The 15,447-nt window shown below is 35.9% G+C and overlaps 1 protein-coding gene across 1 annotated transcript in view; it reads right to left on the bottom strand.

Moving 5' to 3' along the window:
- PDCL2 (phosducin like 2) overlaps nucleotides 1-15,217 on the bottom strand; it is a gene marked incomplete at its 3' end in the record, with an annotated part of 32,004 nt that extends 16,787 nt beyond the window's left edge. The window contains exons 1-2 of the mRNA XM_082653960.1: nucleotides 15,103-15,217; nucleotides 14,424-14,514 (exon numbers count right to left, since the gene is read on the bottom strand). Of these exons, the coding sequence (XP_082510086.1) occupies nucleotides 14,424-14,514; nucleotides 15,103-15,133 (122 nt within the window). The 5' untranslated portion in view covers nucleotides 15,134-15,217. The remainder of the gene's footprint in view (nucleotides 1-14,423; nucleotides 14,515-15,102) is intronic.
- Nucleotides 15,218-15,447: the final 230 nt, after the last annotated feature.

The following is a 15,447-nucleotide window of genomic DNA, read 5'->3' as shown; positions in this document are numbered from 1 at the left end:
TAACAATAAGTAAAACTTTAAAAGGCTACAGGTTCCTTTTTCCTTAGATCCAAAGTGAGAGCAGAGATACTGAAATACTACTAGAATTTGGTGACCAGAATTAGAGTTGTACTTCTGATGTGGAATATGCAAGGGAAAGAAATTCTGTGTGTAATATCTCTTTAATCTCTGTGGCAGAGACTGTTTGGGTGTTCATCAGTATAGCTTCCTCTTCCAGGACTCACAGAAAGACTATATTTGCCAGCATCCTTGGCAGTTAGATTAGGGCCAGTGGAACATGTGTGAAAATGATATGTACATTTCTAGGACTTATCTCTGAAATGTCCCATCCCATCTTTCATACTGTCTTCCTGGTCCACAAGCCTGGATGTTAAGGATTCTGAGATGATGAAGCCCCTAATGAAATGTTCATTGCAGCACTATTTACATTAGCCAGGACATGGAAACAATCTAAATGTCCATCGACAGATGAATGGATAAGGAAGATGTGGTACATATATACAATGGAATATTACTCAGCCATAAAAAGGAACGAAATTGGGTCACTTGTAGAGATGTGGATGGGCCTAGAGTCTGTCATATAGAGTGAAGTCAGAAAGAGAAAAACAAATATCGTATATTAACACATATATGTGAAATCTAGAAAAATGGTACAGATGAACTTATTGGCAGAGCAGGAATAGAGACGCAGACGTAGAGAATGGACTTGTGGACACAGTGGGGGAAGGGGATGGTGGGATGAATTGGGAGATTAGGTTTGACATAAATACACTACCATGTGTAAAACAGATAGCTAGTGGGAACCTGCGGTAGAGCCCAGAGAGCTCAGCTCTGTGCTCTGTGATGACCAAATGGGTGGGATGGGGTGGGGGGGGTGGGAGGGAGGTCCAAGGGGGAGGGGATATATGTATACATATAGCTGATTCTTTTCATTGTACAGCAGAAAGTAACACAACATTGTACAGCAATTATACTCCAATTAAAAAAAAAAAAAAGAGCCCAGGTCCCTAGTCATCACCTGGAGAAGAGCTGCTCAGAAGAAGCTTGTAAAACATGCATCATCTGTGAGTGAGGAACTTTCTTGTGTGAAACCACTAAGATTTTGCACTTGCTTGTTACAGCAGCTAGCATTATCTTAATAAATTCTGCTGACGTGACTGTATCAATAGATTTGTGATTATTGAACGATCCTTGCATTCCTTGAATAAACCCTAATTATTCACTATATATGATTATTTTAATACTGTTTTATTTGCTAATATTTCATTTAAGATTTTTGCATCTATGTTTCGAAAGTGAGATTAATCTAAAGCAGTATTTATCAAGTTGAGGCATGTGGACATCCCACATGAGAATTACCTGGGAATGGCAGGTTCCACAGATGGGCATATTCCTGAGACTCAACCCCAAGTTACTGAATATTACCTCTTGGTACTGGTCTCAGGAACGTGTATTTTTAACTTCATATTATGGATGGTTATTAACACTTACAGTAGTAAAGCGACCCAGATGTGTGCATCTTCCATCAATAATTTCTATGGCCAATTCTCTTTCATCTCAACCCCCACTAACTCCCCATTTCAAGGGCTATTTTCAAGCAAATATAAGACATCATGTCATTTCATCTGTAAATATTTCATTATATATCTCTAAAAGACGAGGATACTTTAAAATTTTTAATTCACATGGCATAATCATATCTAAAACAATGGTAATTCCTTAATATATTCAGATATTGTTCAAATAATCCTATTTTATCCACTTAAAATTTTTATTTAATTGTTACAAAATATCCATAACATAAAATTTACCATGTTAACCATTTTTAAGTGTACAGTTCAGTAGCATTAAGTTCTGGCCCCATTTTTAAAGTTTGTTTATTCAAATGGGAATCCAAATTAGATTTAAAGAGTGGTTATTACATCTCTTAAATCTCATTTAATACATAGATTCTTTTCCATCTATTTTTCCCCTAGAAATTTCTTTGTTGAAGGAAACTAGATTGCTTGTCCAAACTTTCCCCCAGTCTGAATTTTGCTTATTATATTATCATGAAATCAATTCACACAAGAAATCAAAATTTTTAGTAGTAAAGCTAGGTGATTATTTTGACTAACCAACTTAAGATCCATGAGTCTATTATTTCCCGTCTGTACTAGCCTTGTCTGATTGTGACAGTAAGATTATATTATCAATAAATGTAACAATGTCATATGCAATTTATTAGTAAGCTTTTCATCTTAATAAAAACATAGGGATTATCTGTGCCTTGAAAAGTAGAGAAAAATCAGCTATACAATAAATTTTAGGAAGCAGGTTATCTTCTTAATTACGCTTTTCTCTCTCTTATTGTATCAATTTTGGAAACTATTTTTTCATTTTAAAAATGATGTATATGATCATGTATCAGATACTCTCCTGTGTCTGGCTTCTTTAATTCCATATAATGTTTTCAAATTTCACCAAAGTTTGTGTGTATCAGTAGTTTGCTTACTTTCTTACAGAGTAGTATTCCCTTTCATGAACACACTACAGTTTGTTTATTCATTCACTTTGCATTCATTTAACATGTTGAAGGACTTTTGGGTTGTTTCCAGTTTCTGGCTATTATGAATATTCATGTACAAGTCTTTGTATTGACATATACCTTCAATTCTCTCAAGTAAATATCCAGGAATTTAACTGATAGGTTATATGTTAAATGCATATATAACTTTAGAAGAAATTGCCAAACTATTTCCCAAAGTTATCATATTATGAGAATTCCAGTTCCTCCAAAATCTTTAGTTTTAAATTGTAACATAATTCATATACAATAAAATTCAACGATTTATAGTGTATAACTCAGTGATTTTTAAAATAGTCGCAAAGCTGTGCATCCATTACCACTATCTAGTTCCAGAATAGTTTTACTGTACGAAAAGAAACCCCATATCCATTTGTAGTTATTCCCTATCCCCCCATCCCAGGCCCTGGAAATTAATAATCTGCTTTCTGTCTCTATAAATTTTCCTATTCTGAATATTTCATGTAAGTAGAATCATATAAAATGTGACCTTTTGTCACTGGCTTCTTTCCTTAGCATAACATTTACAAGGTTCAGTCCTGTTGTAGCATGTACCAGTTCATCATTTCTTTACATGGCTGAATAATTTTCCATCGTATGAATACACCATATTTTGTTTACCCACTCACCAGTTGATGGACAGTAAGTTTCTTTGTACTTTTTGGCTACTGTGAATGCTGCTGCTATGAACATTCATGTACACGTTTTGTGTTTTTGATTCTCTTAGGTGTACATATCTAGGAGTGGAATTGCTGGATCATGGTAATTCTATGTTTAATATTTGAAGAAATTCCAGACTGCACCATTTTACATTCCCACCAGCAATGTATGGTGGTTCAAAATTCTCCACCTGTTCACCAACACTTTTGTTATTTTTCTGTTTTCTTTATTATAACCACCCTGGTGGGAGTGAAATGGAAACTCACTGTGGTTTTGATTTGCATTTGCTTAATAACTAATGATATTAAGCATCTTTTCATGTGCTTATTTTCCATTTGTATACCTTCTTTGGAGAAATGTCTATTCAAGTCCTTTGCATGTTTTTTAATTATTTGTTTTTTTGTTGTTGAGTTTTATGAGTTCTTTATATATTCTTGTTAGTAATTCCTTATCATATATCTAAGTTGCAAATATTTTCTCCCATTCTGTGGGTTGTCTTTTCACTTTCTTGATAGTGTCCTTTGATGCACAAATATTTTAAATTTTGATGAAGTCAAATTTATCTATTTTTTCCTTTTTGTTGCCTTTTGTTATTTTTGGTGTCATCTGAGAAATCATTTCCAAATCCAATGCCATGGACATTTCCCCCTGTGTTTTGTTTGAACAGTTTTATAGTTTTAGTTCTTACATTTGGGTCTTTGATCCATTTTGAGTTAATCTTTATATATGATATGAGGTAGGAGTCCTACTTTATTCTTATGCATGTGGGTATCCAGTTTTCCTAGCACCCTTGGTTGAAAAGATTTTCCTTTCCCCATTGAATGTTCTTGACACCGTGTTGAAAAATCATTTGACTATTTATGAGAGAGTTTCCTTCTGGTCTCTCTATTCTATTCCTCTGGTCTGTATGTCTATCCTTATGTCACTATAACACTGTTTTGATTACTGTTGCTTTGTAGTAAGTTTTGAAATCAGGAAGTATTGGTCTTCCAACATTGTTCTTTCTCAAGATTGCTTAGTTTCCAGGATCTGGATGTGTTTCTTTTTATTCATTATGCATTTAATTTTAGACTACTTGGATTAATTTAAAATCCATGTACATTTAAAGTATGTAATGTAAGTGCCTGACATTAAGCTTTTGATTACTGAGGCACCTATTTCAAAAGACATCCATCTTGAAAACCATACTGCCAACTGTATGACACAGCTACTAGCAAAACAACCAGATAAGGAATTAGGCTGCTCCCACCCATGAAAGTCTTTCTTTCAGAGAGCCCTGGGTAACCTAGATAACTGACCACTTGAGTGACCTCTCTTCTCCCTTCCTGTGCTCTAATTCCAGCTCTTATGCTCTACATTAGCCAATAAAGAGACAACCCGTGAAACCTAGATACCCCATCAATGGACTCTAATAAAGGCACAGACCCAGGTCCCACTCCCACCCCTCCACCAGACCTGGCTGAGTGGCCCTCAGGCATGCTGTGTGTTCTTCAGGATTTCTGAGGAATAAATCTTGTTCCTCGAAGTTCTCTCAAAGTTTCTTGCTGAAGTGCATCCTACACTCATAACACAAACCACAGGAACCAGTCCAATCACAGCTATGAGTAATACAGGAGGTGAGTGCCTCAGGCATTCCTAGCCAATAGCATCACTACTGATAGGCTGGGACTGACACAACAAAGTAATTACTGAAAAGGAAGGACTTACTTCTGCCATTTAGCTATTTTCTGTATTTCTATATCTTACATGCTTTTTGTTCTTCAATTCTTCCATCATTGCTTCTTTTTGTATTTTTGTATTGTGGTATACCATTTTGATTTCCTTTCTCTTTCCTTTTCTGTATGGTTTTAGTTATTTCTTAGTGATTACCTTAAGGATTAAAATTAATATCTTACAATAACCTACTGTGAATAATGCCAACTTAGCTTCAATAGCATACAAACACTCTGCTCTTATACATCTTCATCCCTCCCTCTTTATCTCATTATTGTTACAGAGTACATTGTTATATACTGTGTCCATTAACATTGATTTATAATTATTGTTTTATAAACTTGCCTTTTAAATCATATAGAAAAAAGGGAGTTAAAAACCAAAAATACAGTAATATTGGCTTTTATATTTACCTATACACTTACCTTTACCTATGATATTTATTCTTCGTATGGTTTTGAGTTACGGTCTAGTGCCCTTTAATTTCAGGCTGACAGACTCCTTTAGCTAATTTTTAGGGGAATTCTAGTACAGTAAGTCCCCAACATACGAACCTTCAAGTTGCAAACTTTAAAAGATGCGAACGTGCATTTGCATGTCCAATCACGTCAGTTAGTTCATGTGTCTTGTGTACATTGTCACAGGCATGCATCCTCTACAAGTGGTTGTACTTTTGGTACTTTACTGTACAGTACTGTATACAGTACAGTAGTACAGCATCTTTATTTCAAGCCCAGGATGTCCAGAAACAAGCGAAAAAGCAGCAGTGATGTAGCTGGTACTGCTAAGAAGTGCCAGCTGTTGTACTATACTACTGTACTTTCCAAGGTTAAGATTAAAAATGTTTTCTTTATTTTTTGTGTTTGTTTTTTATGTTTTGTGTGAAAGGTTTATAAACCTATTACAGTACAGTACTATATAGCCAATTGTATTATTTGGGTACCTAGGCTACCTTTGTTGGACTTATGAACAAATTAGACTTACGAGTGTGCTCTCAGAATGGAACTCATTCATATGTAGGGGACTTGCTGTAGTAACAAACTCACTTAGATTTTATCTAGGAATGTCTTAATTTCTCCTTCATCCTTGTAGCATAGTTTTGCCAAATATGGAATTCTTGACTGACAAGTGCTTTTTTTTTTCTGTTGCAGCCTCTAAGATTTCTGAGGAGAAATTGGCTGATAGTCTTTTTAAGGGATGTGTCTTTGTGTGGGTCTCTGAGTTTATCCTTCTTGGAGTCCATTGAGCACCCTGGATTTGTAGATTTATGCCTTTTGTCAAATTTGGGGAGTTTTCAGCCATTATTTCTACAAATATGATTTGTGCCCCTTTCTTTCTCTTTTCCTCTGCTGTGACTCCCATACTATATATGCTAGTTCACCTAGTAGTGTACCACAAGGCCAGTTAGGCTCTGTTCTCTCTTCTTTATTCTCAGACTCAATACTTTGAATCGTCCTATCTTCAAATTTTCTCTATTTTCTGCTGGTTCATATCTGCTTTTGAAGCCCTTTAGTGTATATTTCAATTCAATTATTGTACTTTTTAGTTTCAGAATGTCCTTTTGGTTCCTTTTTATAATTCCAATCTCTTTATTGTTATTCTCATTTTGTTCATATTATGTTCTCCTGTCTTTGTCCATGTCTTCCTTTAGCTCTTTGAGCACCTTTAACTAAGTTGTCTTAAAGTCTTTGTCTAGTAAGTCTGACACTTTGGCTACCTCAGGTATATTTTGTATTGATTTATTTTGTTCCTTTGTCTGGGCCATACTTTCCTGTTTCTTTTTACACCTGATTTTTTTGTGTTATTGAAAACTGAATATTTTATTCAATTGGTAACTCTAGAAATCAGATTCTTCTTACAATCCATGTTTTTGTTTTTGTGTTTTTACATTGGGTGTGTCTGTGCCAGGATCAGCCTCAGGTGAAAGCATAAGGTCTTCTCAGGTCTTTTCTGAGCCTTCAACTTTCCCAAGGCTTTCTACATTCCCCCATATATATGGTTGTTTTTGAATGTTAAAAAAAAAGAAACCAGAAGTGGCTCCTTAAAATCTCCTGGAAGCCACGTGAGCCAATGAGGGTTAACACAATGAATGCCAGTCTCTGGGTCTGTACCTCTGCATTCAGAGCAGCAATCTGCAATCAGATCACAGAATCCTGATATTTGAGGACAAAGTCCTTATTGCCTAACCTGGATCCAGCAAGAAACACAGGATGCTGTTGAAACAGCTGCCTGCCATGGGGCTGGGGGGTGAGGGATGGATAGCTGTTACTACACCAAGAACTGAAATCAACCAATACTAACTGAAATTTACCAGCCAAGCTTTATGCTGTAAGCTACAAGTGTTCAGATAGACTCCAGAGTTCCAAAGCCATAATATCAGACCGTTTCTGCCAGTACAATTGCTACCTAGGTGGACAGATGGATTCTTGGAGCTTTCTACTTCACCTTTCCTGCTGTCTACTTGGCCAGTCATTTTTGGAAAATCCCTCAAATTTGGGTTTCTATTTAAACATTCACCCACTCATTTTAGCATCTATCAGCAGATCCTGCCCATGGAGGATTATTACTGTGGTGTTTTAATGATGATCTTTCTATTTTCCTCATTCTGTCTACACTTATTAATTGGAATTCTTCAGTGAGGAAGAACTGTTACTTCCTCTGAATTTTTTCATGTATTCATTTACTTATCTATGTCACTATAGGATAAGGACTCAAGGATAATTATTTTATTATTTTATAATTCAATATTATAGTAATTAATTTTGTTGTTCAAGTTGTTCCAACTCTGGCCAATCTGAGATCTTTTAGTGTGGCTCCTGTGCCTTGAAAAAAGTTTTCAGCACTGCCTTAACTTTCTGATACTACAAAATGCCCCAGACTCATACTGTTCTTTCTCAACTCACACTGTTGAATAAAGCAATACTTTAAGAATCACCGGTTCCGGAGGAGACCTTCAAGATGGCGGAGGAGTAAGACGTGGAGATCATCTTCCTCCTCAAAAATACATCAGAAATACATCTACACGTGGAACAACTTCTACAGAACACCTACTGAAAGCTGGCAGAAGATCTCAGACTTCCCAAAAGGCAAGAAGCTCCCCACATACCTGGCCACGTGGCTGACAGGGTCTTGGTGCTCTGGCAGAGTGTCAGGCCTGTGCCTCTGAGGTGAGACAGCCAAGTTCAGGACATTGGTCCACCAGAGACCTCCTGGCTCCACGGAATAACAAATGGCAAAAGCTCTCCCAGAGATCTCCATCTCAATGCTAAGACCCAGCTTCACTCAAAGACCAGCAAGCTACAGTGCTGGATACGTTATGCCAAACAACTAGCAAGACAGGAAGACAACCCCATACATTAGCAGAGAGGCTGCCTAAAATCATGCTAAGGTCACAGACACCCCAAACACAACACCGGACATGGTCCTGCCCATCAGAAAGACAAGATCCAGGCTCATCCACCAGAACACAGGCACCAGTCCCCTCCACCAGGAAGACTACCCAACCCACTGAACCAACCATAGCCACTGGGGGCAGACACCAAAAACAATGGGAACTATGAACCTGCAGCCTGCGAAAAGGAGACCCCAAACACAGTAAGTTAAGCAAGATGAGAAGACAGAGAAACACACAGCAGATGAAGGAGCAAGGTTAAAAACCCACTAGACCAAACAAATGAAGAGGAAATAGGCTGTCTACCTGAAAAAGAATTCAGAGTAATGACAGTAAAGATGATCCAAAATCTTGGAAACAGAATGGAGAAATTACATGAAATGTTTAACAAGGAACTAGAAGAACTAAAAAGCAAACAAACAATGATGAATAACACAATAAATGAAATTAAAAATTCTATAGAAGGAATCAATAGCAGAATAAGTGAGGCAGAAGAATGGATAAGTAACCAGGAAGATAAAATAGTGGAAAAAACTACCACAGAGCATAATAAAGAAAAAAGAATGAAAAGAATTGAGGACAGTCTCAGAGACCTCTGGGACAACATTAAATGCACCAACATTCGAATTATAGAGGTCGCAGAAGAAGAAGAGAAAAAGAAAGGGACTGAGAAAATATTTGAAGAGATTATAGTTAAAAACTTCCCTAATACGGGAAAGGAAATAATCAAGTCCAGGAAGCACAGAGAGTCCCATACAGGATAAATCCAAGGAGAAACACACCAAGACACATATTAATCAAACTGTCAAAAATTAAATACAAAGAAAAATATTAAAAGCAGCAAGGGAAAAACAACAAATAACACAAAAGGGAATCTCCATAAGGTTAACAGCTGATCTTTCAGCAGAAACTCTGTAAGCCAGAAGGGAATGGCAGGACATATTTAAAGTGATGAAAGAGAAAAAGCTACAACCAAGATTACTCTACCCAGAAAGGTTCTCATGCAGATTTGATGGAGAAATTAAAACCTTTACAGATAAGCAAAACCTAAGAGAATTCAGCATCACCAAACCAGCTTTACAACAAATTCTAAAGGAACTTCTATAGGCATGAAACACAAGAGAGGGAAAAGACCTACACTAACGAACCCAAAACAATTAAGAAAATGGGAATAGGAACATACATATCGATAATTACCTTAAACATGAATGGATTAAATGCTCCAACCAAAAGACACAGGCTCACTGAATGGAAACAGAAACAAGACCTGTATATATGCTGTCTACAAGAGACCCACTTCAGACCTAGGGACACATACAGACTAAAAGTGAGGGGATGGAAAAAGATATTCCACACAAATGGAAATCAAAAGAAAGCTGGAGTAGCAATTCTTGTATCCGACAAAATAGACGTTAACATAAAGACTATTACAAGAGACAAAGACGGACACTACACGATGGATCAAGATATCAATCCAAGAAAAAGATATAACATTTGTACATATTTATGCACCCAACATAGGAGCACCTCAACACATAAGGCAAATGCTAACAGCCATAAAAAGGGGAAATCAACAGTAACTCAATCATAGTAGGGGACTTTAACACCCCACTTTCACCAATGGACAGATCATCCAAAATGAAAATGAATAAGGAAACACAAGCTTTAAATGATACATTAAACAAGATGGACTTAATTGATATTTATAGGACATTCCATCCAAAAACAACAGAATACACTTTCTTTTCAAGTGCTCGTGGAATATTCTCCAGGACAGATCATATCTTGGGTCACAAATCAAGCCTTGGTAAATTTAAGAAAATTGAAATCATATCAAGTATCTTTTCTGACCACAACTCTATGAGACTAGGTATCAATTACAGGAAAAAAATCTGTCAAAAGTACAAATACATGGAGGCTAAACAATACACTACTTAATAACCAAGAGATCACTGAAGAAATCAAAAAATACCTACAAACAAATGACAATGAAAACATGATGAACCAAAACCTATGGGATGCAGCAAAAGCAGTTCTAAGAGGGAAGTTTATAGCAATACAATCCTACCTCAAGAAACAAGAAACAACTCAAATAAACAGCTTAACCTTACACCTAGAGCAATTAGAGAAAGAAAAACAAAAAACCCCCAAAGTTAGCAGAAGGAAAGAAATCATAAAGATCAGATCAGAAATAAATGAAAAAAAATGAAGGAAACAATAGCAAAGATCAATAAAACTAAAAGCTGGTTCTTTGAGAAGATAAACAAAATTGATAAACCATTAGCAAGGCTCATCAAGAAAAAAAGGGAGAAGACTCAAATCAATAGAATTAGAAATGAAAAAGGAGAAGTAACAACTGACACTGCAGAAATACAAAGGACCATGAGTGATTACTACAAGCAACAATATACAAATAAAATGGACAACCTGGAAGAAATGGACAAATTCTTAGAAAAGCACAAACTTCCAAGACTGAATCAGGAAGAAATAGAAAATATAAGCAGATCACAAGAACTGAACAATCACAGGAACTGAAATTGAGACTGTGATTAAAAATCTTCCAACAAACAAAAGCCCAGGACCAGATGGCTTCACAGGTGAATTCTATCAAACATTTAGAGAAGAGCTAACACCAAACCTTCTCAAACTCTTCCAAAATACAGCAGGGAGAGGAACACTCCCAAACTCATTCTACGAGGCCACCATCACCCTGATACCAAAACCAGACAAAGATGTCACGAAGAAAGAAAACTACAGGCCAATATCACTGATGAACATAGATGCAAAAATCCTCAACAAAATACTAGCAAACAGAATCCAACAGCACATTAAAAGGATCATACATCATGATAAAGTGGGGTTTACACAGGAATGCAAGGATTTTTCAATATATGCAAATCAATCAATGTGACAAACCATAATAACAAACTGAAGGAGAAAAACCATATGATCATCTCAAGAGATGCAGACAAAGTTTTTGACAAAATTCAATACCCATTTATGATAAAAACCCTCCAGAAAGTAGGCATAGAGGAAAAACTTACCTCAACATAATGAAGGCCATATATGACAAACCCACAGCCAACATCATCCTCAATGGTGAAAACTGAAACCTTTTCCACTAAGATCAGGAACAGGATACGGTTGTCCACTCTCACCACTATTATTCAACATAGTTTTGGAAGTTTTAGCCACAGCAATCAGAGAGGAAAAAGAAATAAAGGAATCCAAATCAGAGAAGAAGAAGTAAAGCTGCCACTGTTTGCAGATGACATGATACTATACAGAGAGAATCCTAAAGATGCTACCAGAAAACTACTACAGATAATCAATGAATTTGGTAAAGTAGTAGCATACAAAACGATTGCACAGAAATCTCCTGTATTCCTATATACTAATGATGAAAAATCTGAAAGAGAAGTTAGGAAACACTCCCATTTACCATTGCAACAAAAAGAATAAAATAGCTAGGCTAAGGAGACAAAAGACCTGTATGCAGAAAACTATAAGACACTGATGAAAGAAATTAAAGATGATACCAACAGATGGAGAGATATACCATGTTCTTGGATTGGAAGAATCAACACTGTGAAAATGACTATACTACCCAAAGCAATCTACAGATTCAATGCAATCCCTATCAAACTACCAATGGCATTTTTCACAGAACTAGAACAAAAAATTTTACAGTTTATATGGAAACACAAAAGACCCCAAATAGCCAAGAAATCTTGAGAAAGAAAGACGGAGCTGGAGGAATCAGGCTCCCTGACTTCAGACTATACTACAAACCTACAGTAATCGAGACATTATGGTACTGGCACAAAAACAAATATAGATCAATGGAACAGGATAGAAAGCCCAGAGACAAACGCATGCACATATGGTCACCTTATCTGTGATAAAGGAGGCAAGAATATACAATGGAGAAAAGACAGTCTCTTCAATAAGTGGTGCTGGGAAAACTGGAGAACTACATGTAAAAGAATGAAATTAGAACATTCCCTAACACCATACACAAAAATAAACTCAAAATGGATTAAAGACCTAAATGTAAGGCCAGACACTATCAAACTCTTAAAGGAAAACATAGACAGAACACTCTATGACATAAATCACAGCAAGATCCTTTTTGACCCACCTCCTAGAGAAATGGAAATAAAAACAAAAATAAACAAATGGCACCTAATAAAACTTCAAAGTTTTTGCACAGCAAAGGAAACCATAAACAAGACCAAAAGACAACCCTCAGAACGGGAGAAAATATTTGCAAATGAAGCAACTGTCAAAGGATTAATCTCCAAAATTTACAAGCAGCTCATGCAGCTGAATATCAAAAAAACAAACAATCTAATCCAAAAATGGTAGAAGACCTAAATAGACATTTCTCCAAAGAAGATATATAGATTGCCAACAAACACATGAAAGGATGCTTAACATCACTAATCATTAGAGAAATGCAAATAAAAACTACAGTGAGGTATCACCTCACACCAGTCAGAATGGCCATCATCAAAAAATCTACAAACAATAAATGCTGGAGAGGGTGTGGAGAAAAGGGAACCCTCTTGCACTGCTGGTGGGAATGTAAATGGATACAGCCACTATGGAGAACAGTATGGAGGTTCCTTAGAAAACTAAAAACAGAACTAAAGGAACTAAGGCTCCTTTTCTAAGAAACTAAGGTTCCTTAGAAAACTAAAAACTACCATACGACCCAGCAATCCCACTACTGGACATATACCGTGAGAAAACCATAATTCAGAAAGAGTCATGTATCACAATGTTCATTGCAGCACTATTTACAATAGCCAGGATATGGAAGCAACCTAAGTGTCCACTGACAGATGAATGGATAAAGAAGATATGGCACATATATACAATGGAATATTACTTGGCCATAAAAAGAAACGAAATTGAGTTATTTGTAGTTAAGGTGGATGGACCTAGAGTCTGTTATACAAAGTGAAGTAAGTCATAAACAGAAAAACAAATACCATATGCTAACACATATATATGAAATCTAAAAAATAAAAATGGTTCTGAAGAACCTAGGGGCAGGACAGGAATAAAGACGCAGACGTAGAGAATGAACTTGAGGACACAGGGAGGGGGAAGGGTAAGCTGGGACAAAGTGAGAGAGTGGCATGGACTTATATATACTACCAAATGTAAAACAGACAGCTAGTGGGAAGCAGCAGCATAGCACAGGGAGATCAGCTCGGTGCTTTGTGACCACCTAGAGGGGTGGGATAGGGAGGGTGGGAGGGAGATGCAAGAGGAAGGGGATATGGGGATATATGTATATGTATAGCTGATTCACTTTGTTATAAAGCAGAAAGGAACACATCATTGTAAAGCAATTATACTGCAATAAAGATCTTAAAAAAAAAAAGAATCACTGATTCCTTTTATTGGAAAATAGTATTGTGAATCAAGAGCTGAATTCTAGGTGTGTTCATTGCTACCAGAGTATTGCTGCTTCTAACACAATTCACTGATTTTTTTTCCTGTGAAAACAACCTTGTATTCCTGGGACCAATCCCACTTGATTGGAATGTATTCTTCTTCTTTTAAATTGCTGGACTTAATTTGCTAATATTTTGTCAAAATTTTTCGTACCTATATTTATAGGAGATATTTTTCTGTACCATTCTGTTTTTGCAATTTCTTTGTCAAGTATTTGTATCAGGATAAGTTGGGAAACCGAGGCACCTGTTCTAATTTCTGAAAGAATTTGTTTATGACTGGTAATTAATTATTCATTAAATGACAGAAACCCTTGACAAACATCAGGCTAGAAGGAAAACCATGGCCCTCTTTTTATTGGCCTTCTATTGATATTTTCCACTTTATTCACATGTAACTTGATGAAGTTCTACTGTATATTACTGAATAGTTTTTTATTTAAGCAAAGGCAAAAAAGGTCCAAAAAAATCCATCTTATATAAGGTGAGTTAATTTTAAAATGTTAAAAGTTAGTTTTGTTCTTTGTAAAATACAGTCTGTAGACAAAAAAGGACTTTTTCCTTAGTTTCATTCTTACAATACTTCATTCAAAAACTCATAAATTATCCAAATGAATCACTGTACCTATATATTTCGATAGCTCTCATATCTTCATCATCAAATTCATCTTCAGCTTCCTTCAACTGTGCAAGAGTCATCTTTTCGTATGGTTTAACTAAAACAAAATAAGTTGTAGATAACTGAGTTATTTAAAAGCCAATTTTACTTTAGAGTCACATGTCTAGAAAAAACAATATATTAGATAAATGGAGATCAAGAATATCTTTAATGTTGCAGTTTCTCCAGCATATAAACTATATTGTGGCTGACTGCTTCAGGTTTGTTTAAAGTGCTATTACTCCCTCAGAGTTCACAGAACTACCAGGCTGCATTTAAAAGCAGATGTGAAAATCAATTAGACCTCATAAATTTAGACTTCCTCAAGTACCTGGAAATTTTAACAAATAATACATTTTATATAGAATGATCGAAACAGAAAGTAATCACAAGGTAGAGAAATATGACAGAGGGAAAAAAAGCTCACTAGATTAGATACCAGGGCATTTCAGCTCTGATATTAACTAGCATGTAACTTTCAACACATGAATTAGAAACTTTAAGGGGTCAGCATCCTAATTTCAAAAGTATGGGTGGGATTTAAATTATTTCTAATGTCATCTCTCCCTCTAAATTCATGAAATACATGATCACTGTCATAACTGTATTATTCCCTTCACCCAGCCCACCAAATGCACAACTATACCCATTGCTTCTTTCTGTAAACGTAAAACCATTTCTTCAATTTCATCTTTTGGCTCTTCTTTTGGAGGAAGAATGCCAAAATCTCTTAAAATGTCATTCCATTCTGTATCTTCATTTGGATCCTATATAAAAAAAATAAAAAATCTATTAGCACAGTTGTGCATTTTAATATTTGTAAAATCGATTTCCAACCATGTAATTGTTCATGAACTCTACAGGTAAACTAGAAAATTAGTTTCAAAGAATAGAACAAAATGGCCTACTTTTTTCCCGTTTCCCATTTCCGTAATGCAACTACATACTTTGATAAAAAGAATACATCCTCTACCCTCAAAGTTACACTGAG

The sequence above is a fragment of the Grampus griseus genome (assembly GCF_964374135.1).
Source record: "Grampus griseus genome assembly, chromosome: 4".
Lineage (NCBI taxonomy): Eukaryota > Metazoa > Chordata > Mammalia > Artiodactyla > Delphinidae > Grampus > Grampus griseus.
Note: the sequence above shows the minus strand (reverse complement) of the source record. Positions and strands in the feature narration are given on the sequence as shown.